This window comes from Hippocampus guttulatus, chromosome 4, assembly GCF_054856545.1.
Source record: "Hippocampus guttulatus isolate MCC_2025c chromosome 4, RoL_Hgut_1.0, whole genome shotgun sequence".
NCBI classification, from domain to species: Eukaryota; Metazoa; Chordata; class Actinopteri; order Syngnathiformes; family Syngnathidae; genus Hippocampus; species Hippocampus guttulatus.
The window spans coordinates 5,862,675-5,890,279 of record NC_141264.1 but is presented as its reverse complement, the minus strand read 5'-3'; the positions used below and the strand labels follow the sequence as shown (position 1 = coordinate 5,890,279).

At 41.6% G+C, this 27,605-nt stretch overlaps 2 protein-coding genes and 1 long non-coding RNA gene across 3 annotated transcripts in view; 1 reads left to right on the top strand and 2 right to left on the bottom strand.

Annotated features, from left to right (window-relative positions):
• The first annotated feature begins 9,275 nt into the window (after positions 1-9,275).
• Positions 9,276-27,469, top strand: LOC147205750 (uncharacterized). The gene is made up of 4 exons (XR_015100693.1): positions 9,276-9,368; positions 25,185-25,390; positions 26,637-26,761; positions 26,971-27,469. It is a non-coding gene; the product is annotated as an uncharacterized LOC147205750 (long non-coding RNA).
• Positions 13,742-17,507, bottom strand: LOC147205751 (ras association domain-containing protein 10-like). Its single transcript, XM_086110212.1, has one exon. It carries the CDS (start codon positions 17,216-17,218, stop codon positions 15,821-15,823), a length of 1,398 nt encoding a protein of 465 aa, XP_085966338.1. The 5' UTR covers positions 17,219-17,507; the 3' UTR covers positions 13,742-15,820.
• LOC147205749 (transcriptional enhancer factor TEF-1-like) overlaps positions 20,495-27,605 on the bottom strand; it is a 54,899-nt gene continuing 47,788 nt past the window's right edge. The window contains exons 11-12 of the mRNA XM_086109058.1: positions 25,131-25,283; positions 20,495-25,049 (exon numbers count right to left, since the gene is read on the bottom strand). Of these exons, the coding sequence (XP_085965184.1) occupies positions 24,936-25,049; positions 25,131-25,283 (267 nt within the window). The 3' untranslated portion in view covers positions 20,495-24,935. The remainder of the gene's footprint in view (positions 25,050-25,130; positions 25,284-27,605) is intronic.

Sequence of the window (27,605 nt, the reverse complement as noted above, 5' to 3'; positions counted from 1 at the left end):
GTATTCCCTTCCACTGCTATGCAGATGACTGCCAGATCTATGTCCCACTGAGCAAGAAAGACGCCTTCTCATTAAGGCCACTCCTATCCTGTCTGGAAGAAATCAAAACCTGGATGGCACAAAATTTCTTGAGATTCAATGAAAAGAAGACAGAGGTGATATTGTTTGTTCCCAGTGGCCCTTGTACATTCCATCCTGTAGACTTGGGCCCCCTGTCTCCTTATCTTAAGTCAACAGTCTCAAACTTGGGCCTTAAACTGGACAGTGATTTCAAACTCGATCGGCAAATTGGTGCCGTTGTTAAATCCAGCTTCTTTCACCTTAGACAGCTGGCCAAAATAAAACCTCTCCTCTCACATGAACACTTTGAGACAGTAATTCATGCCTTTGTCACATTCCGGCTCGATTACTGCAATGCCCTTTACTTTGGAGTCAGCCAGTCCTCCATTAAGCGCCTTCAGCTGGTCCAGAATGCCGCTGCTCGCCTCTTGACTGGTACTCGTAAGAGGGAGCACATAACTCCTACTCTGGCATCCCTTCACTGGCTCCCCATTCATTTTAGAGTTATTTTCAAGATCCTCTTATTTGTTTTCAAATCTCTGAATAATCTCGCGCCACCTTACCTCTCTGAGCTCATCCGCCCCTACACACCTGTCCGGCGCCTCAGGTCTGTGGACCAGACCTTATTAGAAGTACCAAGAACTAAACTGAGGCTCAGAGGGGATCGAGCCTTTTCTGTTACTGGTCCCTCTCTCTGGAATGACCTCCCACTGAACATTCGGCAAGCCTCCTCGCTGCCCATCTTCAAAACCCTCCTCAAAACTCACTTGTATTCTTTGGCATTCGACTCAGCATGACTTAGATTTGTTCTTGGTTTTACTGTTTGGTGCTTTCTACCGCCTTTATTACCGATTTGTCTTACTGTTTATTGTGCATGTTAAATTGCTCCATGTACAGCACTTTGTATGCAGCGATGGCTGTTTGAAAGTGCTCTATAAATACTGTTGACTTGACTTGACTTGAAATCACTTTGAGGTTAGCAATACATAATGATCAAAATGAAACTGTTCATCACATTTATACAACAGTTCCAACAATGTTGTTGGGCAAGGGTCACGTCCATGAGTGATGATATACAATACAAGAGAACTGGGACTTTTAACTTTCCACATCACTCCGCCTCTCTTCTAATTGGCCTCTATCATCTGTCAGTAGTTCGACATTGCTGTGTGTTCTTAAGAACTATCAGAAAGATGAACACATTTCCTGAAATGAGCATTATGCGCAACCAAGTCCCAGAGGTTGAAGTGTTTGCTTCCAATTCAGGTGGCTGGTGGAGCCTTATGGCAGGAGGCCCAGACAAAGCAGCTTTACAGATATTCAACTTCTACACCTTTCTTTTTTTTTGCTTTACATAAGATTGAATTGAATTGAATTGAATACAACTTTATTGTCAAATGTGCTGTACGTTGTCTTCATGATCTACCCTCAATGATCATATTCGATGTTTAGGCTTTGTTCATATACAAATATCAAATCATACATTGATATATGATATATGCATATGTGTGTATAAAAATGTCATGGGTGAAACTGTTGCTTTTTTTGTTTGTTTGTTTGCTTTTTTGTTTTTGGTTAGATTTTTGGGCACATATGCAGTTCCACCCGACCTGGTCCTGTCCATCTGGAAAACCACTGACAGAAATAGACTCATGAAAGCAGAACGGAGCGAAATGAGCATTTCTTTTGTTGAATGCCAGCGCTCTGGTTTGTTTGTTGTCTTCCATCTATTGTTTTTCCAACAGATGATGCACCAAGGTTTTGTCTGCCTCATTAACTCTCATTGTCACTTCACACATGAATGAGAGGAGTCCTCCTTTGACACATTCTATTATCTAAAGCTGTAAAACACATGAAATGTCTGCTCTTTTATGCCACATGGTCACGGTTATATGGCCAGCAATTTCTGAACAAGAATATGGCTGAGTTACAGTTTACATACATTTTTTATGGCCTTTTACACTGTTGTTCATTATCCACTTTGAATAACATACACATACACCATATCGTTTCTGTTTGGAGTCTATTCCACATGATTTATAAGTCTTATCTATGGAGAATGTTCCATTTTTTTCCTGTCATCAGTCTTGTCTCCCTGCAATGATAAAAATAAATAAATAAATGCAGAAAGAAAAAAATACATCATCTCATTTGTCTTAAATGAATGGGAGATGAGTGCAGAAGAAGAGCTGGGGACATATGAGTCAAGTCAGTGAAACGAACCGGCGCATCAAGTTCATAAACATCAAGGCCAACTGGCTCTCTAAATCACCCTGTCATTGCTCTTGTCTCCCTCTGAGAACACACAGCTCGCTTTTGTTTTCATCTCATGCCATCTATTCAGTCTTTCATCAAATCTGGAGCATGTGGAGGGCAAAACGAAAAAGATGCATAATTTGAGTTCGCATCGAATGTTGGGGAAGCTGCAGACAGAAGAAAAAAAATCAGCACTTGGTGAAAATATATATATATATATATATAAAATATTGCATATATATATATATATATATATATATATATATATACACTAATGTTTTTTTCAATATAAGTGCTAACAGGAGGAAATCAGTGAATTACAGTACAATTTTTTCAACAATCCAGAACAAAAACAAGAAAACAACCCTGACTAACTTTGCCAACATTCCAAACGGGTTTCAATCAGTCCAATCATGATTTGAACTACATATACTCGATTTATCTCGGAAAGAAAGAAAGACAGAAAGAAACAATGAGCACACAACTGAGTAATGTAGAGCTTTCATGAATACAAAGCTGAAGTTATTTCAGAGAAAGTATATCATTGCAGTCTAATTCGACACAATCTGGAATAGAAGTTGAGAGCAACAACCCCGCAATCAACCCCGATCGTCCTTCTGTGCTTGTTTCAAAATTCGACAAAGCCAGCTAGTTTGTCGTGCAATGTCGACTGATGGAACCGGCATCAGGCAGCTGTAACACATGTCTTTATGGAACATAAAACCTCATTTTGATTGAAGATATCTTGCCGTCTTGTCATACATAAATCACCACCAACAAACCCATACAAAATTGCACATGTTGCGGACTTCAAAAGCTTCGCAGACAATTTATGGTTTGAATGACGAGCAAGTGGACTTTCAGTGTCTCAACAGACCCAGCAGATACTGCTGTGATCAAATATTCATTCATTCATTCATTTTCCGAACCGCTTTATCCTCACCTGGGTCGCGGGGGGTGCTGGAGCCTATCCCAGCTGTCTTCAGGCAGTAGTATGGTGCTCGATTCCATCAAGCTCGATTCCGTCAAGTTCTTTGACATGCAAATATGACGACCCTGTGCATCAATGACTTTAGGTCACAGTCTGATTCCCAAAATAAAATAGTGTCATCATTTCCTCTCTTAATGCTAGTTGACGTGGCAGAACAGCAGCCTGGCCTTACAAGCTGTTCCTGCTTCATTATTCATGAGAAGGGTCGTCTTTAGCGGCTTCTTCGCTGTCGGTGGATTTTACAGACGGGGTACATTTTGGCACATTCTGCACCTTTTGCTAAATAAATAATGTCACTGACAAGCTGCATTAATCAAGGGCAGATTAGCATGTTATTCAGGGGTCACTGTTCCATTACTCGGGGAAAAGGTTAATGCTGATGTATATTGCTCACGAGCTACGCTGCAAAGTATATCATACGTCTGTTCAGCCTGAAGGCGTTAACATTTGCTGACTGTATATATTCACCTTAGTCACTCAAGCTGTGCCACTCGATCACTTTTGTCTATTACAAGGTTTATCGATTGGCCACGCCAGAATTTTATTGAGTTCTGTGAGATTAATGTTCATAACTCCTGGAAGTGAAAATGAATCACGTTATTTCTCGCTACTATCACCAGTAGATTGACATCTATTGTATATTCCACAGGAACGTATAACACCCCCCCCCCCCCCCGCCCCATCCAGGTTATACGTTACAATTCGATTCAAAAGCAGTCGGCTTTCAGTGCTCTTCTCAAATAAACTCAACTGTCAGCTCGCGTTTTACTGAATGTCCTTCTTAGATCACGTAACATGAGGAAAAGGCAATTGTTTTCTTTTTCCCAGGGGCATTTAAAAATTGTATTCACAATGAAGAAAATTTGGCTCGTACACAGTAGCAGGATCAAAAGACATTTTGCGTTGAAGATGCTTAGATTCCGCATACAGGTATTGTGCATGTATTGCATTTTTTCTTCCTGTCTTGGATGCGGAAGTTTAATTTATGAAATTACTGGACATGAGGGGAAGGATTCAACTAAAAACAAAAAAATGGTCGGAAACCAATGCCACTTTTATTTCAAGGTTGCATTACTACATATTGTTTCTTTGACGATTCATAAAAGTTCATTTTTTCATTGTGTATGAGCCTTGATGGAAGATAGGTGTCCAATGGAAAGACTAGTTGTTGCAATTGTTGACGATTTGTGATGCGCCACATGTTGAAGAGTCCTTCACACAATTTTATGCAGTTGGTGTGGGAACATTTCAATACCCCAGTCAGATATCATTTACAGTATAATAAAAAAAATTACAACAAATCTAATCATATGTTTGAATAATCAAAACAAATAAAATGCACATTCGATAATAGGATGTTGGTGTATTATCATGTCTGCATGGCCAATGCGCTTGATTCACCTTGTTTTTCAGATTCTTACTTGCTGACCAATTAGAAATCAAAATACAGTGGTACCTCTGCTTATGAAATTAATTGGTTGATTCGGTCATCTGATTGGTTGCCCTCTATGTCAATCAAGTAACGGGATAGACGATAGGCTGACGTAGTACGTTCTGTGTATTAAAGCGCTGTTGTTTGAATGGCAGTGTTTTCGACAATTGTCGTGTGAAAACCCAGGAACCGCATTGAACCAGCCAGAGAGCCGCGAGTTGGCCACCCCTGGAATAGAGTAAAGAATAAAAATGATGTTCATTTAACTTTTAACTGCATCCGCATTGTTTTTTTGCCCTCTTAAGTGCATGTTCTCTCTCAGAAGTGTTTTTTGCCTGGCGTTTTGCAACCAACTGATCTAAGGATGTTTGCTTTTGTCGGTTTTTAACAATCCTTCGAAAATGTCCTGGGCAAACATCAGCATTGTGAGCGATCGCCCTACTGGTGAACACTTTTTCCAGGTGACTCGTATTTAAGTAAAACTATCCGAGCCCCTCATGGCCAGAAGACACTTATCTATCTATATTACACGCATAGACTCATACGGTAGAGGTCCCACTTAGGCAACGGGATGCCAGGAAGATGCTAGGTAATAGCCAATGGCAGAGCAGCTATCACTATGTTGCGTTCAGGAAACTCGGAGCTATGAGTAGCGGCCACAAAATCCGCCACTACATCTGGGAAAGCCAGACGCTTACATACCACTGTAATGGCCATATTAGATTAAATCCCACACAACAGCAAATATACTGTAATGCATATCTCGCATAACAGCTTAGCACACAAATACACACATGCAACACGTGTTTCCAGGTTTTATGATGTAAACTGCAGTGTTTGAGGTTAAGAGATGCATGCAAGCTGTGTTAGCTCACTGACCTTGCACCACCCCACACACCTCCGATGAGCTCACCACCAAGTGGACGGAAACACACACACACACACACACATGCAACACTTTGCTAACACTTGTCTCTTCTTCAATCCACTCCCAGTTAACAGAAAGTACTGTACCACAATGACAAAACAGTCCACTTATCAAATGTGTAATACACCGAGTCATGTAAGGAAAAGCCTTTGTCCCACTCCACTTTTTTCTGTGCAGTAACTTTTTATTACAAGGACTGATCTGGATGTACGAAGGAGAAATAATTCAATCAGAACCATTCAATAATAAGACGACTTATCTCTGGACATGGAAAACGCTATTGTGAGATGGATGGGCCTCTGGGTGGAGTATCTTCGAATGTTACTTTCTTTTCAGTGACTTGCGCTTGTGTGTTACATTCCTTCTACAACTTCTCACTTGGAGCACAGAGCTGTATGATGGTTGTAGGTTGGGAAAATGTGCACTTATTACCGGTATTTCTCTTTATCAAAATACACTTGACTTGATCAGTTGACTGAACGACAATAATATGAGCATTCAGCTTTTAGTATCTCTAGCCTTAGGTTTGTTAGGATGCCAAATGACAGCAATCTGCGTTCATGTTGACTGAGGCCCACTTTTGTCCTAAATGCGATGATGGTCCATGGTCCAGGTCCCAATGAAGGCAAAAGCTGAATTGACACTGCTGTTGCCTATTGCGTCTATTGCGTGATTTATTCACACTTGCATTTCAAGTGACACACTTTGTTGACACTGAGAGAACAGTACTTGCAATGTCATCACGGAGCAGTGAAACACAGAAGTAAAGAATGATAAGATATCCTTTATTTGTCCCACACTGGGGACATTTAAATTTACAAATGACATAAATAACCTAAACATTAAGTGTTACATACTGTCAACGTGACCTGCACTGACTCCTTCCCAAATTAATTTAAACGTGGCGTCATTCCACAGGCTCCCACTGGTGGACACGGCGCGAATGTCACATATTTAGACAAGTTTTCAATGTATGTGCTTTCGCTGAAGTTAAGATTTAAGGCAGGGGTGTCCAAAGTCGGTCCTCAAGGGCCGCTGTCCTGCCTGTTTTCCAGCTCTCCCAGGAGCAACACACCTGATTTAAATAATCAGGATTCTTCAAATGCTGCCTCAGAGCTGGCTGATGAGCTGATCATCTGAATCAGGTGTGTTGCAGCCACGAGAGATGGAAAACTCAACTCAACTCAACTGGCAGGACAGTGGCCCTCCAGGCCCAGAGCTGGACATGCCTGATTTAAGGTGTGTGTGTTTTTAATGTATTTATTTGCCTGATTTGAACCCCAAGTATATGTCTTTGGTAGCAGTCGGTCTATTTCAGTGACAGAAGGCTCGCGTTGACTGTTGCACATCCACGGAGTGTGTTTATGCTGAGCTGTCATTGGAGTATACACTATCTGACACACTTGTGTTTGGAAGAGGGATAATTTTGATCTGAAAATACAGTATACCAATCCATGTATTACTTTCTATTTCTGATGTGTATCCAAATTGTGCCACTCGTTTTGATGCAATGTAAATCCAGCCTATGTACTACATACTCGCTATCATATGAACTAACAAAGACTACATCCCAATAAATACATTCACTCACTCATTCATTCATTTTCCGAACTGGAGCCTATCCCAGCTGTCTTCGGGCAGTAGGCGGGGGACACCCTGAATCGGTTGCCAGCCAATTGGAGGGCACACAGAGATGAACAACCATCCATGCCCACACTCACACCTAGAGACAATTTCGAGTGTTCAATCAGCCTGCCATGCACGTTTTTGGAATGTGGGAGGAAACCGGAGTACCTGGAGAAAACCCACGCAGTCCCAGGGAGAACATGCAAACTCCACACAGGGAGGCCGGAGATGGAATTGAACCTGATACCTCTGCACTCGTCGTCGACGTACTAAACACTGGACTACCGGGCCGCCCCCAATAAATACAATGATTTGCATATTTTTGTAGTTTTTAATTAAGACTACATATAAAACTAAAACATAAAAATATTATCTGCTTGGACCATCTATGGTAGCAAGCTATGTGTCGTGAAGAACAAGATCCTGGATACCAGCGGCTGAAATGAGTTTTTTCCGCAGGGTGTCTGGGCTCTCCTTTTGAGATAAGGTGAGAAGCTCGATCATCCAGGAGGGGCTCAGAGTCGAGCCACTTCTCCTCCATGTCGAGAGGAGCTAGATGAGGTGGCTCAGGCATCTGATTAGGACCCCCCCCTAAACGCCTCCCAGGTGGGGTGTTCCGGGCATGTCCCACCGGCGGGAGGCCCCGGTTACAACCCAGGACATGCTGGAGAGACTATGTCACCTAGCTGGCCTGGAAACGCCTTGGGATCCCCGGGAAGAGCTGGAAGAAGTGGCTGGGGAGAGGGAAGTTTGGGCTTCCCTGCTAAAGCTGCTTCACTCCCAACCCGACCCCGGATAAGCGGTAGAAAATGGATGGATGGATGGATTATCTTCTTAGGAGAGGGAGTAAATGTGAATTTTGCATTGACTGTATTATATTATCATGACATAAATATTTGGGTTAACGTGTAACGGGTTTTGATAAATTCAAAACATTAAATATAATGATAAATCAGAACTAAGTTGATAAATAGAGAAAGGTATATAAATATCCATTATGAATACAAGAGAAAATTGACACAAGAGTGTCAGGGTGTGGAAGTATATAATCCCGATACAAACCAAAAGTTGTAAAAATATCACGGTTAAGAGTAAAGTATGAGCCTTAATGGAGACTTCTTTCTTCTTACTTTTTTCTTTTCTGATTGATATAAAAATGATTTATTAGATACAATCACATAACGGGGTAGGACTAGATAAGTTTTTGACTTCTTCCTACTCCCTTGAACATAATAACTGTGTTGAATGAAGATTGATTTCTTTCTTTTTACTTTTTTTATCTACCTTATTTTCTGTCAAATTATTACTGTATATATGTTTTATGTTCAATAAACAAACAAACAAACAAACGTCAAAATTCAGGTTTCTGAAACATTTGGAATAACCCATCGACATGTGTGAGCAGAGACAGTTACTCCCATATGCATGTTCATTGTGATCAACTGCAATATCCATCCATCCATTTTCTAATCCGCTAATCCTCATATGGGTCGCGGGCATGCTGGAGCCTATCCCAGCTGTCTTTGGGCAGTCAGCAGGGTATACCCTGAACTGGTTGACAGCCAATTGCAGGGCACACATAGACAAACAACCATTGGTGTTCACAATCACACTTAAGGACAATTTAGTGTTCCATTAACCTGCCAAGCATGTTTGTGGAATGTGAAACTTGAGCACCCGGAGAAAACCCATGCAGGCACGGGGAGAACGTCCCAACTCCACACAGGAAGGCCAGAGCCAGAATCAAACATTGCACCTCTGCACTGTGAAGCCGGCATGCTAATCATTCGACCACCGTGCCACCACAACTGCAATATACACATTTAATATAAAATTTTCACGTCTTACTATCTGTCATTAATAAAAGCCATTTCATGCCTGGCACTCACCACACTAAGAAGATTGTGGCTCCAAAAGAGCGGTTCTGTGCTGCGTCAGCACTTGGCACGTTTGTTTATCTCTGCTTGTGTACAACAGTAGGTTACACGACAGGCACGGGATGCTTCCTGTACTTGAAAGGGCAAGATACCTTGAGGAGCACCCGCAAAACACAAGCGATGTCCCTTTCAACTGAGGTATTTATGTGTTTACGGTATTTTGGCATTTACAGTTTATGGCCAAATATTGGAATTGGAAAAGTAGTAACCCAGGGGTTTTATCGGGGTCTTTAATTGAAAACCCTAATATGGGCAATATGTTTACAAGGCCTTTTAAAGCCATGTAGTGACTTTCAAAGCCAAAGTATTGATAATGTTTGTGTTTTAAAAGGGTTCTTGATTGCATGTAAACATAGTCAGTGACTTTACTGATCTGAACATGAGTGCCAGTGGCAACTGTTCTTTTAAGGCATCAATCTGCTAACAGTCTTTCATTATAGACTTCAGTTTGGCAGTGTTTACAGTCACCCGCGTGTACAAGGAAAGGGAAACCGAGACAGCGTGTTGATATCAAACGAACCTGTTTAACTGCCACTGAGGACTGAAGAGTCATTAATGTCAATCCAAAATCAAAGGAGTCGACAAGTAAGTCAAGAATTAGCAACCGCACACCGTCATTAATACAACCGCAGGATGAAAACATGTTCCCTCTTTGACAAGCGACGTGTTGGAATGAGACGAACGGGGTTGGGTGGCAGCAGCTTGTATCGGGTGACCACCTTGACGTGAATCATGAGAAAGCTGACAGACAGCGGCCTCGGGACCCATGTTATCTGCACAAGGCAGAGTCAACGTTTGAAAGCAATTTGGCCACAAGCACACTATTGGGTATCACTATTAAACACATCCAGCACAGCGGTTCGGTCTGGCTCGCGGTTCAGAAGTTTGGGGTTCAAAATCTCATAAAACTACTCGGAACCATCAAAATTCACATGCTCATATGTACTCATGCCCACTCTGAAAATATCAAAACAATCACCCTTATTTTGGGGATTTTATAGGCATTAAGTGTTTCCCTATCCATTAAAAAAAAAGCCAAACGTCCCTTGCTGTCAGAAAAACGCAAAGATCTTTCAGAAAACACGAACATCCCTCATAATGAGGTGATCATTTTCTGAGGTTGATGTGGGCATAGGTAGAAATGTGCACGTGAATCTGGGGGACAGTCGATCATAGTTTTCTAACATGAAGCGAGGTTAAGCGGGCCAGTGTTCTCTGTAATAGCCAATCACGTTTATGCGTGACGTCATGTTTGCTTGTGAGAGTCTTGCACATTTAAAAAAGAGAATCTGCAAGTTTTTTGTTTTTGTGTTGTTATTGGCGTGTCATGTGGCATGCCACGTCTAACATGATGTATGTGTTTGTAAATAAAGAGAGCTGAGGACATTGCTTGGTGGTTGGGGGGGATCGGGGAGGCAGGGGGGCGTTGAAAAGTTGTCGACGGGTTGTCATGCACTGAAACAAATTCCAATGTGCCTGTTGCAACTGTAAGCCACAGAAGAGGAGCATGGATTGAACATGTTATGAGTCGCTGAACTGTGTCGAAAACAAGACAAAGTGGGGAACCTTTGGTATCAGACGTTAATGGTAAAGACAATTTTTGAAAAAGTTTTCATTTCAAAAACGTGTGCATGATTTAAAAAGTAGCAATATTTTATTGGCCCAACCTGTCTATTGTCTTAAGGCAGGGGTGCGCATTACGTCGATCCTGATCTACCGGTAGATCTAAGACAGGTCCCAAGTAGATCCGAAGAGTGTCGAGGAGAAAAAAAACAAACAACCATTTGTGTGTCTTTGTACACGTTAGTAATATATTTTTTTGTGTTAATGTACGCTGCACCCTAATCATCCTATCAGTCTCGTTTTCACAAAATAAATATTTAAAAAAATAAGATAAAGCAGGTAAATCTTGAATTTACGGTGGTGCGTGATTACGTCACTGGGAATTGTTAGCACTCAGCAGTCTGCAATTGCAACTTGTGATCAGAGCTGTTGCGCTCTATCTTTTATCGTCATTATTCTCATTCAGAGTTTGCTTTGTGTACAATTCACCGAGGGCACGGGCAAAGAATAGGAATCTAGGAGGGCCCAGGGAAGCACTTTAAAACGGTACGTGTGAGCTACGATAGTTAACAGGCTGCAAAAGTGCATCGCATACCTCAGTTTCAGGCTGTTTCTCAACATGGCGTGCGTGTGCGTGTGTGTGTGTGTGTGTGTGTGTGTGCGCGCGCGCGCGCGTGCCGGTAAGGGTAGATCCCGTGAGGTTAGTTGATCGAAAAGTAGATCTTCGGTCCAAAACGTTTGGGCACCCCTGTTTTAAGGGATAATGCTACTCCATTTAGGTAAGGAAGAGATGATGCTTAAAATACTGTATATAAACCATACACGTTTTTTTTTCCCATATGGACAGATTCATTTGAACTATGTCCTACTTTTTTAACAGAATTGTCAAATAGAAATTCCAAATGCCCAACCATCACCTTAATCCGAAAGCCCCATTTCAAAGAATTCATTCATGTTTTTACACACATTTACTTTTTAAAAAACTGCAAATGGGCACCTCATTAGACATCACTTTGGCACTAAAATGAGTTTATGGCATTTTTAGGTCTTTTTCCAACCATTTATTTGAAAATGTATTCTTTTTTTTTATGTTGACTTTAATGAGGGATTAACTATTGCTAGTAAGGTTGATAAGACATGTTTGTTTTACTGGACTCAAATGAATTAAATGATACAGGTAAATATTCTGTAGTAAGTAATCATATTTGCGATGTCCAATCTTTCCTTAAAACAGAATTTCCTTATGTGGGAAACGACAATGGTACATGTCCTTTATGAACATGCAAGTATGTTAAAAAAATACATGTGTATTCACTTTCTAGGCCTGCTGAATTTGCTAAACTTGAAGTTCAAATGCACGGTGGCTCACACCCAAACATGGTCAAAATGAATTAAGATGTTTCAGGAAGTGATCTCTACTAAAAGTGAAACTTTTTAGACTAGGGACAGGGACCCCCACCCCCTCCACTTGGCAAGAGCATGGCCAGACATTGAAATCTATATGGGGGTGGGGGGGGGGGGGATTTAAAAGCAGAAAGCTCTCAACTGCGAAGTAGACTTGCTAACCGCTCCCCCAACCCCTCTCTAATGTAAGATCTCGATCAGCAATTATGGCTTTGGGCAGTGATGTACTTGAGATTTGGTTGAGTTTTCAATCCGGTTTTATTGACTTTAACCACAGTACCGGTAATTGATAGAATTTTCTGTCTTCGGTAGTGTCAACGTTGTTACATTTACAAATCCAGACTGAAAAAAAAATCTTGTGCAGTTGTACATAAAGTTGTGGCTAGTGAGGATGCAGTATCTAAACTCTTGTTGGTCATGTCCAACGTGAGCAAAAAATAAAAATAAAACAAATAACATTTACACATAGTGCTGTACATATAAATATTATTACTATGCACTGATGATTACAACGAAAATATTTATGAATTTCGATCAGCACCAGAGTCCTTTTAATGACGCACCGAATCATGTCCTATTCATTGTAAATAGAGCGAAAAAATTAAAAAGAACATTTGCTTTAATTGCCTGCGTGTTCAGACAGCAGAGGCGGCAAGTGGGAAGTGGCCTGACCCTGGAAGACTTCGCCCGTAGGCTATGTGCAGGTGTGTTACTTTCATGGTAACATGAGCTCGCAGGAGTGTATTCACGTCTCTCTTTCAGGCTGTCGCGATTAGAGCAGAAGCTCATGCAAGAGTGATCAGGGAGTAACGACCAGCATACACATGTATTCATTCATACATGCTTGAATTCACACACCTTTCACCGTGGCCCCAGTCTGTGCGAATTCTTTTTCCATTTGCCATATAAAGCCAAAGCAAAGTTACTTACAGAACGCCGAATATAACGCCGCTCTTGACATGCTTCTCGTGCTGAAAAAAAAACAGCCACGCTACAAGTCAGAGGTTTTGCTGTTTATTTCGACACATACAGTCATGTGTAATTATGTGCTATAATGAAGCCACACTGGAGCTGATTGCATATCTGAGGGCATGTGGAGCCTGTGAGTCGCTGATCTGAAGCCAGTGATTATGAAAGCGATGTTGCCATGTTGCGGCCTGGGAGAACCCGACAAAATGGCCCTTAACTTGGCTCCAACAAATTTATGACTCTTTACTATTTTACTACTATATCAGACATGTAGGATTTGTCACCACAACAGTCTTACAATGCAATCCAACGGTGTTCATGTTAGCTTACCGTTCTTGCTTATCTGACAAAAAAAAAGTAATAATAATAATAATTGGACTACCTAACTAGATTGTTAAGGAATAACAAAATAAAGCCTAAAATACTTTTTAACTTGAAAGTTGCTGTGACTGAAATATATATTTCTAGAATTGTTTTCAAATCTGATGGTTCACGGCTTGAGACTCACAAACACAATAAGATGCAAAAAACAAAGACCAGGTCGGTTACTCAAGACCCGAATAAAAGACCATGTCTCAAAGAAAATGGTTTATTTTGTTTTCAAAAGGGAAATGAAAGATTAAGGTATGACATTTTGATCCACAAATGTCACAATGTCATGATCCTCATACTGCCTTGTAAGAACTGTAAAACACACTCTTAGCGCAACATGAGAAACTCAAATTTCATAGCGTCATCCGGGACAGTACTGAATTCTGTTATGTTTATGCAATGTGCAGAATTACTGCAGGTAATAATCCTAAAATATTCAAATGTTAACTAACTGTCATTATTGCAAATAAAATAATGTCTTCATAAAAAGAGAGATAAGTTAATCTTTTTTCAGTGCTCGAGAGTAGCGGAACAGTAGTTACTCTGTAACCAAACATTCAGAAAAAGTAATGACACTGTCTTGGAAGGACCGACGATTGTGCTGTTTCCACCCAGGAGAATTACAACTACTACTGGGCTTACGCACTTTACAAAGCACACAGTTGAGTTTTTCATGATTCATGACAGTATTCATGTGCATTGTTTGTTTTTTCGATTAGGCCGAAATGAACTGATGTCATATCTATAGGGCCTTACAAAGTCTTTATCAAAAGTATTCATATTCGTTTCAAGATATGTCAGCCATAAGTCAATAGATAACAACATAGACAGTGACTCGTGCTTGTCAAGTTATGGCCACTCAACAACAGCTTAGCATCCCCCCCCCCCCCCCTCCTAATGGTAGTAGATCATTATTAAATAATGACATGACTTGCAATTCACGAAGCAATCCTTTTGCCACTAATTACGGGAAACGGTTCAGAGTGACCATAAAATATTAACTATGGCGTGTGGTTTTCGCTAGAATTTGCCAAATATAGTGAGCCCCCCCAGATTGAGGACAACACCATGACAACGAGTTGAATGAAGTCCTCCGAGGGCCATACAGAATATATGAAAAATAGAATACGATTGAACAAATGTTTTGTCGTTACATTATAATTGTGTTTTGGAAACCAAACCCAACTTTGAGGTTTGACTTGTTTTTTGTTTGTTTTTAGATTTGCCTGGTGGGCTGGATCAAATAATCTTTCATCCCATGGGTTCCAGTTCGCCGCCGCTGTTTTGTAGAGTGGTAGCATGCCTATAATGCATTCGCGTAACCTTGTGGCTAACCTGTCAGAAGAGTCGCAGACTGTGCTGTGCTTAACCCTGGAGAACCCACGGGGTCAAATTTGGCCCCTATAAATTCTGCTACTCAAATGCTACCCTCAAATCCCAAAGGGTCAAATTTGGCCCTTATCCTAAATTAGGATTAAGGCATTGAATATTTGAAAAAAATATATATCTTGGTGTTCAGTGAACACATAGCAGTCATTGAATGTATAATTCATCATTTTCCAAAGAACCAAAGGTTTTATTGGGTTCTACAGGGTTTTAAATGTGACCGTTAATAGGAAAATACATGAATATGGTGGTCAGAGCCACTCTAACAGGAAGCTCGCTTGCTCTCATTCCAGGTGAGAATCTTTTTGTTTTCTTTTTTTCTTTTACCAAGTTAGTAGTTCATTTCAGCGTCAAACTCATTTTTGCGAGGGCCACGTTGCAATTTTGGTTTCTCAGAGTTCCGTTGTGACTGTGAAGCCACATCTAGGCTGAGGTAGAATTGAGTGATTTACTCCTTACATGCATAGCAAATTGATGGTGACTCGTTTTGGAACCAGAGGTCAGAAGAAAGCTGAGGAAATTGTTGGATTTGTTTTAAGAAGTGGTTTGGAGGCCAAAAAAAAAAACATGTTTGAAATATTTCAATGTTAAAGTAAATCCAAGAAATGTGGAATGGACGCAACATAATTTGCTTTCGTTGTACATGAAATTATTTGGCAGACCTTGAGTTTGACACCTGTGATTTGATATATTATATTGACATGCCAATATGGTGTACTTTTACAGAGTTGATAAAATAGCCCAAGAAGTGGCACTCTTTGAACTCACTCCGTGGTCACAAGTCAGCCATGGCCTTTCAAACCAAACGTTCGCTTACTCGACTAAAAGTAAATGTATGACTTTGCAATTCTAATAGCATTTGGATTGAGGTGCGTTGTTAGTCCATGTTATTTGGTTTAGACCAGAGACTCACACACAGGAGGGTTGTCAGAGTCCTGACTGTGCATGGAGCTCAAGCCTGTGTCCGAGTCCTCGTCGTTGGTGTTGCAGGCCTTTGACAGACCTCGAGCCTGCTCCACCCAAATGCCGCTCTTCTCCACTGGCATCACTGCGCCCTCATCTACCTTTGTTTCGTCGTCGTCATCATCATCATCATCATCATCCTCAGCATCATTATCGTCATCATCCAGTTTGCTGTCCACCTGATCTATTTCCATAGTTTCCACTTTGGCCAGTAGGTCCAGCATTTCAGTCTCCTTGCTCTCCAGGAGTGCAAGACTCAGGTTCAAGTCCCCCCGAATGCCGTCCAGGTCGGTCTTGAGTCGCAGGCCTATGTAGAGGCTGGTGTTCAGCTGCGTTTTGATTCTTTCCTCCTCCAACACCAGCTCCTCTCCAGACACGCACTCCAGCACGGGGGGAGCAGACAGGCACATTTCCGACATTTTCTCATCTTCTCTCTCCTCCCGTCGTCGCTTCATCCAGCGAAGGTTGAGCTCCTCTTGGATCTCCGCAGTGATGCTCTCCATGAGCGCCTCTCGCTCCGTCAACTCCTCCTGCAGCCGCACCACCTCCTCGCACTGCCGCGCGTACTCCTCGAACTGGGCCAGCGCTTCTGGAGCGATTTTGTGCGTACGGTCCTCCGGGAACGCAGAGGAGTCCTCCAAGTAGGCGTCCTGCACATAGTTGACGCCGTGTCTCTTCATGCGCTCAAAGTGCACCTTGGACTCGTAGCTCTCAATCTCCTTATCCAGCTCCTCGAGTCTCTGGATCTGCTGGCGGATGGTGTGATCCTGCGAAAGCACCAAATGGACCAAAGTTTCCATCTTTTCCGCGGAGCTCTTATCTTTACCGAGCGCTTGCTCTTTCTTTTTGTTCATCTTGTCCAGCTTTCGGAAGGCCTTCCTCACAATGCGCCTCTGCCGCTCCTGGGACAAGTTGTTGGCTGTGGCGGGCCAGCAGGTCCTAACGGGGGCCCTGATCACTCCGCCGGGACCCCAATTCTCCCGACGTTGGACCACACGGGCCTCAGCACTCCGAGGCCCATTGTTGGGAAGTGACGCATCATTCTTGACCAGGACAAAGCGGACGTTCTCCTGCTCGTCCCCCCAGGCGCTCCATAGTCGGAGGATTTTGGTCTTGTTGGGTAAAATCCTCTCAAAGCCCCTCCATTTCTCCACCATGCAATAGGACTGAGGGGGTCCTGATAGCATTCCAGCTGAGGCACCTTGCCGCAGGTTCTGGTCCTCCAGCAGGACTTGGACCACATCGGTGCATGTGGTCCTCTTAGTCAGCCCTGAGACCAGCTTCTCTTCCCGGCAGACCCACACAGAGACTTTGCCTTCTTCTGGCTCCATGTAAACGATTAGAGAGATGCTGTTTTTTTTTTTTAATCAATCCGTGGAACTGAAACGCCGGTGTCAGAGTCAATCGAACAAAAGTAAAACTGACGGCAAAATTCCTAAAGTGAATACTGAAAGGATCAATGAGTGTCAAAGCTCATTTCGAAAGTAATTGCATCCATTTCTTGTCCGTCGTCGACTCCGCACGGTCTCTTCCCGCTGCGTGGACATCGTGTCACTCTGTCCCCGGCAGAAAAAACGAGAGCAGAGAGCACAAGGCGCGCGTGCCGGCCTGTGGTGGGACAGGCTGCGTGTGTGTGTGCGCGCGGGAGACAAGAGCAGGCTAGTGGAAGCTTTGAGCCCCGCCCCCTCTCGTGTTCTCCTCCTCCTCCTTGTTCATGTGCACAAAAACAAATACAGGACAGAAATAAAATACAATTGGGATTGAATTAAGACGTAAACTTCGTTGTGCTATTGATACCAAATGTGAGTACAGTTACTCCAATTCTAGTTCTAATTCTTGTTTGCACTTCTTTCTTGACTTAGTGTAGTATAATAATAGTACGGCAGAGGCAAAACGATGTTTCACAGTACACAACACAATAGTTGAACCGACAATATCTGAAAGAATGAATGATATATTTAATTTTTTCACTGTGTTACTGCAAAGAGCCATATCACACACAAACACACACACACACACACACACACACACACACACACACACAAACGACAACCGGAACGTCATCGAACAGAATGAATTCGAAACACAAAGACAAAGTTTTTTTCGCACCCATTTCCTCCTCCCAACACTCGCGCTCCACTCGTCCGCTGGCTCCCAATCGATCGCGATTGACGTACTGGGCACCCCCACCTTAAAATCTGAGGTAATTCGCTGACTAGCTTAGCGTTTAGCGCCGAGCACCGTTGTTTGCGCATGCACGGTGATTCAGTTGTCATCTGATTGGTTGCCCTGTATGTATCGGGTTTGATGATAGGCTGACGTAATAAATTCTGTGTATTTAGCGCCGTTGTTTGAATGGCAGCGCCACCGCCGAAGCGTTTTTGACGCTTGTGATTTGAAAGCCCGGGAGCCGCATTGAGCCAGCCAAAGAGCCGCATGTGGCTCGCGAGCCGTGGGTTGGCCACCATTGATATATTTGATGACCCATACGAAACAGTCCCATGATGAACATGAGCCAGGTTTTTGCACAGCTGCGGGCCTTGTTATAAAAAGCCAAACAGATCTGATGATGATAAAGCACAGCTGTGGACTCATCACAAAGCAGATGAAAATCCGTCTATTAGGTCCTACAGAGTTATTCATATATTGCAGTTAAAAGTGTATGACTCCATTATCCTTTCTTTAACTATTTCAGGCTTAAGTATGGGCGAGGAATCCCATAAAAGGATTCATCTGTCTAAAGAGCATTTGTGTGTGAGATAGAGACTGTCACGGTAATGCTGTGTGTCATTAGTCTGTTTTTATCTAAAACTCTGCTCTGAAGAATCCATGAGGTTTGTTGGGAGACAAGCGCAAAGAATAAACACTAATAATCACGTCTCACACACACACACACACACACGGAGCAGGAGTGTATGTACACAAAAGTAGATTTGAGAAGGACGATTTGTCTAAATGTGGTGTCTCGGCTATGAGAGAACACCGCCTATTTTTCTAATCTTTGAACTAATTTCCTGTGAGGTCACCATTGCCAAAAACAGAACAGACACAGACACTGCCAAGAATATTTAAAATAACAATGATAAATGATTTATTCTTTCTAATTCTAATTAACAGGGACATAGAGTAAGGAAAAGCTCATATAATGTCACATGCTAATTTAAATAGATAAGTCATCTTATTGCTCTAGAGCAATTATCAACCGGCCTACGGGTCAATTCCGGCCCGTGAGACCAGGCCCGTGCCGAATCAGTGCGGCTTGGTGAGACCAACAAGTGGATAAATTGTCACATTAGCTGAATGGGCCACCTTGCCTCCACTCCCACGGTCTTATCTGCAATATTGGAAGCAAACCACGTGATCATTGCTGCCGTTTGGACCAGGGGAGCTAATGCTAGCTTTATGTTATGTTGACAAGTGACGAGCAAGTTGTTCAACGCCAAAACTGTGCGTTTATAAGAAAGAAAACCCACCAGACAATGTATAAATCTAGATTGGATTGTATTTTATGTTTTGTTTTTATTAGCACATAATGTGGGGTTGCAGAAATGCTCCTGACAGCTGTCTGTGGAGAATGCTCAAATCCATTTGGATATTTTGACACTCATTTTGTAGTTGATTGCTTCATTTGTTTCTACTAAGAGATTAACATCTTAACAATCAGCATGAATGCTACTGATATGGGTATGCGGGAATACTGTATTCCACTTTTGTATAAGAAAAACTAAAAAAAATCTGTCATCTTTGCATGAGCACACCCTTTTTCCACTTCTCTTGATCAAACTGCTCATATTATGTTGACCGAAATTTTCAAAAGGGGGCTTTGAAAACGCAAATTGATATTGGACTTTTTTCTTTCAATTGCACTTTTTTTTCTCTCTTGTCTGACCCTCAGTACAATGATACTACTCTGTGCTACATGGTATCTGCTTTGACAACAAACCATACTACAATACTACTTATAATAATACCAGCAACAATAAAATCTGCACATAAAACAATATTTAATTAGTCATTAAAAAAACCTCTTGGCAACCCTGACATAATTTGGCTCTCAGTGAGAACTAATTGGGGGATGCTAGTCAAGAGCAGTGTGTTTTATCTTGACAATAATTAATTCACGACAGGTTTGTGAGAGGTTTTCACTTTCCATGCATTTTAAATAAGCACATATGATGTAAAGTTTAGTACTCATAGTCTGGTTCCCTCCAGTGTTCACAAAAGGACATTACACCGCATAGTCCAAGACCATCCAGGTGCAAATCCATCAATCCATCCCTTCATCCATTGTCAATCCCTCTTGTCTTCATTGGTGGCGCGGGTAGGTTGGAGCCTATCCGAGTCGATTTTGGGCAGGAGGCAGGGTACACCCTCGACTGGTTGTCAATCAATTGCGGGGCACATTTATATACATGTTTTGCTCTTGTAAAATTTGGCATACTTTGTGCAACATAGACAGACTGTTGGCAAATTGGCAACTTTTTGAAACCACCGAGCATGAAATATTACAACTATTTGTCATTGAGCTCATACTGCAGTCCAATTACAGTGACAGGATGTAATTCACATTAAGTTTTGCTGATAGACAGACAAATCGTGACAAAACAGCATTTTGGAACTGGCCATTTATTTGAAAGTGAATCGCATATGCATACAAAGTCTCTACAAAGCTAGAAAAGATCTAACATACTTTAGAGTCATGTGGGGAAAATGTTACAAAGCAAAGATCAGACCCTGTGTGGTACCAATAGACACGTCAGCGGAGTTTGGATTCTCCTGCATGTTATAGTACTCTCTTCTTCACAAAATAGGATGGAAATTAGGATATCAAACATCTGTAATAAACGTTATTGTCACTTTTATACAAAGCACCTTAAAAAATAACAACACCGACCAAAAAAAAAAAAAAAAGCAAAAATCTCCCATTCTTCAAAGATGGGAAGCAAATATTCAAGGCCATTTGAGAACTTGTTACTGGGTTTCTGTGCCACGCATGGTTCTAAGTCTCCCAAGAGAACACAAACAATACATTACAATCATTCACAAACTTAGCAGGTGAACTTTGAAACAATTTGAAACACATGAAATATTCACCATTTTGGAAGGAGGGCTTTTTTATTAACTAGTAAGGATGTTCTCTCGCTGGAGGAGTGCCAACCAAGTTGATAAAAAGTGTCACAAAAGTATGCTTTTTAGAAAATATGATTACATGTGGATGTACAGTTGGACAACTACTCTGCTACTCTTCGTTGTCTTTAAATGACAAGATTTATTGGACATCACTTCTCAGAAGGATCATTGTTTTTGATTTTTGCTTTACTTTTTTCCCCTTTCCAGTTTTACGGGCAAAGTACAAATCACTGAAAACAATTTTCTTAATTTCCGACTAAACGCATGAATCTTAAGTGCCAAAAATGTAAACATGTATCCAGGAATGTGTTCACTGCAAATCGGCCAGTGCTAAAAGTTTGGGGACAGTGTTAAAAACAGAACGTCGGTGTTGCATTAACACGACTGTCGTCTTGGATGTAACACTGAGACATTGTTAAAATGGGGTGTCATCGGGATTCGACCCTGACTGGCAGCCATTTAAATTTGAAATGATGTCCGTAATGATTGAAGTTGGTCGCTCGAGACAATTTATTTTCAGTATCATGATGGCCGCAAGGCCAGTCAGGTTCATTAACATGTTTTGGTTCAAGGAGGTGTAGGCCTCTAGACTGGCGAGCTGCATGTTTATTCAAACTTACTTACCGTGACTTTTTGGGGGGACTGGTGAGTAGTCCAGCGGATTCCTTTCAGTCTAATAAGCGTCATTTGTCAGCCGATTGACAAGCAATGGGCCGAATCTCCAAAATGTAACATGGAAATGCGATGGTAAGAAATGCCATGTGTCCTTGAAGGAATTTGACTGCATGGAAGAGTTCGTCGGAAAAGTTAATGCATGCATTATCTATGTCTGTGGAATTGCTCATTCTCTTCCACAGTCTAGAAAACAAAGCCTCGCCAACTAGTTACCGAGTTGCAAAAACACCTCTCGTGTTATCTCATTTGGCCATGCAGGCCTACAGGAAATGGAGTTGAGGATGTCATGTTCATCGTTTTGTGCCCGTATTCTGCTTTGCTGCCATTTGGTTTTGAAGGTGGCTCAAAGACTCTGCAAGACCACAAAACGTCTGAGCATGTCTCAGGTAATGAATGCATGTCCACCATGAAACGTTTGGCCAACCAGCCAGTTGTCGAAAGTATAAAAATCAAGGCAACGTTCACGCACAGAGAGATGCACGCCAGGTGAAAGGGTCTTGTAAAAACTGCAATGTCTAGTGGCGCCACCACCTCCTGGGGGAAAAAACTCTGGAACTGACTGCCACAATGAAATGACTCTTTGTGCGGGTACTGCGAATGAATTCGCTACTTTCAGAAAAATTGTTAACATCTTGATGACGGTAAGACATTTCTTCTTCTATTGGGTGCTGAACATTTATTAAATGTTACTTTACACACCATTTGATGTGGATGCCTTTGTTAAAATGAACAGCCTAGGTGTTGAATTAACACCAGCACATTTGTAGTGTACCGTTCGTTGGGTGGTGACACACTCCAAACATCAGCGCTGTTGAATCTCAAAAATGAGCAGAATAATTAACAGTTAAATGGTGGTTAACTTACAGGGCATTTGTTGGATTAAAATACAGAACGGAACCAAGCAGATTGTTTCTACAAGTTAGTAGAGTTATCTCTCAATGAAGAACATGTGCCCAAACCACTGCATTGTTTTGAATGAGGCATCTGATACTGTCCAGTCTCAACAAGATCACTACACACAAGTCAAACACATGTATAGTGCGAGCAGATGCTGCTACGGCAAATGATCCAAAGTGTTTTATTTACAATATGTGGGATGGCAAAAACAGCTACAATGCAATGACTATCAGACACCGAACAGAAAAAAAAAAAAATCCTGGTAGTCCAATATTGGAGGGTATGTAACAAGAAATGCCTCATTCTCTAAGTAATTGTTGAACACTGACTACCCTCCTCCCCCTCAAAAAAAAAAATCAAAGAATTTAGTGAAAAAGAGAAGACACTTTAGTTTCCAGACAAAGGCACTTCATGCCATTTCACATGACATGGACCAACCAGCAAACATCACCTGCTACAATGCACAGCTTTTGGTTTCTAATATCATAAATGCATTTCTTCATGAATAGTGAGTGACCTAACAAGAAAGAAGGTACTGCCTTTAGTTGTTTAATGTGAAAATTTTCTTTCTTTTGGTATTTTGCTTGACTTAGAATTGGGCATAACGCGCCGTTTGCGTCTTTGTGCGCTGTTGTGGGGTGGAAATTGACTGGAAAGGGACACAGCCAATCCACGCTGTGTCCCTCATATGCATAAAAATCTGATCGGTCGAAGAGCAAACACGACTACGCCATGCCTGATGCTGCTGAAAAAAACAACAACATGGGGATCGTACACAAGCCATTGGCTTGGAATCACAGAGCACTAACTCCTGAGCTAAAATTGCACAATAACTGCAATGGAACGTACAACTGAGGCTGGCATCTATTATACATTTTCATATTCGGGACCTCCAAATATACTTCCTCTAACTCAGCAAAATATTCAATCAACATGCACATTAATGCGATTGCTCATCAGCCGACCAACGTGCACCTAATACATTTACGTTGACCAGAGAAATCGTGTGTGTGTGTGTGGGTGTGGGTGTGTATGAAATTGCATGCGCTGTGGATGAACACACACACACACACACACAATAGTTACAAATTTGCAGACGCGCTGGGGGACGAGGCAGAAACGCCCACTGAGGCGTAGCGCGTCTACTGAATTTGAAAACATGCTGAATTGGCCCATTGCCCTGTCAGGGAAATGTCGAGGTGTCCATTTTTACTGTGAGCGCAGACTACTTTCTGTTACTAAATTGCTGGATGACTCAGGGGCGAGGCAAACTGTGCGCCGAAATGCCCAAATGGCCGCAACACGGCCCCAAAGACACTAGACTTGCGCTGGGCCAAAAATGAAATTACGTCCATTTTTACGCCGAATGCATGACCCTATTTTCTGCCAAAATAGGGTCCTCGGTCTCTTGAAACACATTAGCTGGCCCACCTGTGTTAAAGCTCAAGTAAGCTTATGTAAGTCCACTGAATGGCATTGATTTGGAGGGATATCATCGGTTTGGCTTTTTGTTTTTTTTCTCGAAAACATTCTCCTAACTTGTAAATCAAGAGCAACTGTGTTATATAAAATTCACTGTGCTTTCCAAAAGATCCTTTACAACATAGTTGATATTTCACATCGTCACTACATCTAAATCAGTGTGATTTCAATAAAATGTACCTGAATTGTTTAATTTTGCTTATAATTTCTTATTAACATACATTTTTGATAGTTTTCCTGGAATTACAATATAGTGTATATATATTCTATTCATAGCAATTTCCCAAAGTTTTTTTTTTTTTGACGAAAACATACAAAATGGTAGAAAATTTTGATTATTTTCTTTGGGACAGATTTTTATTTTTTTTGTGTGCAAGACTGCAGTTTGCACTATTCAGCATCGCTACTTGTACGAAACCGCCTCTGTACTGTACTACCTAACAATGTGACAGTGCTATTTCCCCTAAAATGAACTTGCTATGGTTATTGATGATACACAGGGTCTGATCTTTAACACACACACACACACACACACGGTCGCAGGGAGTGAGGAATATTAGAATTTTTGTCTTCAAATAGGTAAGAAACAAAACAAAAAAAAAGTGAAAATAAGTGGCAGTAAATGGAAATGAGGCTTTGAGAGATGTGACATCATCAGGTGTTATCAGATCTGATTTATCTGGTTGAATTGAAACTTGTCTCGCTGTAGTTGTGATGGTGCTCACACTTTTGTAGATTTAATTTCAGCTCAGCTCAAATGTCAAATTCTTACATCATGAAAAGGCCATACGGGTGTAAGTGTGTGTGTGTGTGTGTGTGTGCGTGCGTAGGCAAAGGACAGGGAGGAGAGGAGGGGGGGTGTTATTATTCCTTGATAAGACGATAGATGTGGTGCTGTGCTCCATGCTCATTGTTTGACACCTCAAACACGCAGGCCATGCACAGCAAGGTCTCCTGAGTGTCCCTGTTGCTCACGACCTAAAATCCCCAAACATGAAGAATCATCAGAAATGTGTCTTAGAACATAACGACGTCGCACATACTGTGTTGTATGCTCACCAGCAGAATAGTGAAGTTCTCCAGTACACTGTTCATCATGTATTTCTCTGGCAGGTGTTTGAGCTTGTGGACGAAGTTGATCATGTATTCGCACATCGGCGAACGACTGATTCTGTAGACGAAATGTCCATTCTCAAACCTGGCGTACTCCGTCTGTGGGAGGAGAGCAGAAATGTCTCCAATACAACCAACGGAAGCCAGAATCTTCACACTTCCTGTCTGGAAAAGTGCGACTGAATTAACTGAGCAGGTCAGAATAGGTGGGTTTTCGTCTATCGGTGCATTCGTTACTAACTGGGTTCAAACAATACAGTAAATATTCCCATCCCCGGAATTCTATGGAAAGGAATATCCTTCACCCGGAATAAAAACCTATGCATTAACATTTTGACTACGATATTACGTGTTACCGGAACTTGCGTAAGCGGAAATTCCACTACCCGTAACCCGGATGGAGGTGTAATGCCGCGGGAGCTTAAATACACGTAACACCCACCCGATGCGACGGAAAATACACAACGCTGAAACAAGTTTTCACTTCGCGTTTTTCGATCATCAGATTCTAAACGACGACGTGTAAGTGATTTTTTATTGCCGTGCGTTTTACTGTAATTGTCAATGATTTTACCTTTATTCACTTACGTCCTGGAGAACGCGGCACTATCTTAAAAGCAGCACCCACTCGACATGACCGAAGAAACGTGTTCGCTTCGCCGTTTTCATTCATCAGATTCGAAACGAAGACGTGTAAGCGACTTTTTATTGGCGTGCGTTTTACTGTAATTGCGAAAGATTTTAACTTTATTCACTTACGTCGTATTGATCATCGCATCGAAACTGTAGAAGAACTGTAACGACTGGAGCGGAGCGAGTGAAATGCAACCGTTTGAGCGAGGCTGGACACAAAGTTAAAAAGATCCAGCAGACACTTGGAGTCGGAAAGACGCAAATTTACGAAACTTTAAAAAACAAGGCATCGATTCAACCCCTGATGACAAGCCACCATCCAGCAAGGAAGCAATGCAAATGGCAACAAAAATCCTTCAGTATGCACAAGAATTACCAGACATCGGTGATCAACGGGACAGTTACTTGCAACTAGCAAGAAAACTGTATGACACGCAGGCAAACATTGTCATAAACCAAAGAATGCATCCAACAAAACAATCCAAAATACACATTTTTTCCCCAAGACAGAAAAAAATAAACATTAAAATACTGTACGCATTTTACTGTTGTGATTTTTTTTTGGGATACACCTGTATTGCAGTTTTTGTTATATAAACAGTTTTTGGACAATATATTTTTGTATTTATTGATTGTGTTGTTACACGTGCATTTTGTCAACATACTTGCAGGTTCATAAAGGACATGTACCATGCTCATTTCCCAAATGAGGAATTTCTGTTATCAGGACAAATTGGACAGCGCAAACACGAGTCCGTACTAGAGAATATTTACTGTAACAAAATTCCTTGTTCTTGTGTGTATGGGTGTACGAATCAGAGTGGAAAGAGTTCCAAGAAGAAACAGGCCATTTCCAAAACACCAAATGAGCCTGTGGCAGTAAGCGATTCAACACCGAGTGGACCGAGGAAGTTATCGTGTTTGTAGTGCTCATTTCATATCTGGTAAGTTATCGTGGCCATTTGTTTGAACTTCACTTATATGTCGTGAAATGTTGAGTAAGTGGGCCAGGAATTGTGGAATATCAAGGTGTTTGACACTAGTACTAACTAGTAACTGGTCGCTAACTCATTCAGCTATGATGAGCTCCGTGTAACTTTTAATTCGTGAGCATTATGGCTTTTGTGATGTTTACCTCAGCTGTTTTTCCCAGGGCATCATTGAACACCTCAGAAGCTTACATTTGCGAACATTTGCTATGCCCGCCAATAACTTAAAGAGAATTGCGGCTGCCACCTGATACTGGTTTTGAGTGCCAGAATTGAAAGCGAGACCAGCGTACCGAGTCTGTGTCTCTCCAATGCAAGATCTCTGGTGCATCAAGAGAGAAAACTCTCATTGGTGAGTATGACACTGAAATGATACACAGGCTGATTGTACATTTTGCCATTCAATGGAAGAACATTTGGTTTTTCTGCCTGACACTATCCAGAGATAAAGAGACATTTTCTTTATGTATTATTTGGCCTTTAACCTAACTGCAGACGAGATATGCAGTACAAAGTGCTTGTGGATTTCCCAAACAGCCATTGCAGCCTTGTACAACCAAGTGAAAGAAGGCATTATGAAGGAAATGAAAGACTACAGATACAGATAGTACTGTATGTGGCGTACATGTTGTGTTCATATTTATTAAATGTTGTTAAAATCAATTAACATGATCAGTCTTTTTCGTTATTTATCCAAGGTGTACATTTCAATGCAAACGTTTGATAGCCTTGCGAATTTCTAAATAATTGCATTAAAAATGATGGACTATTTTTGCTCTAACATCAACAGGATATCAGT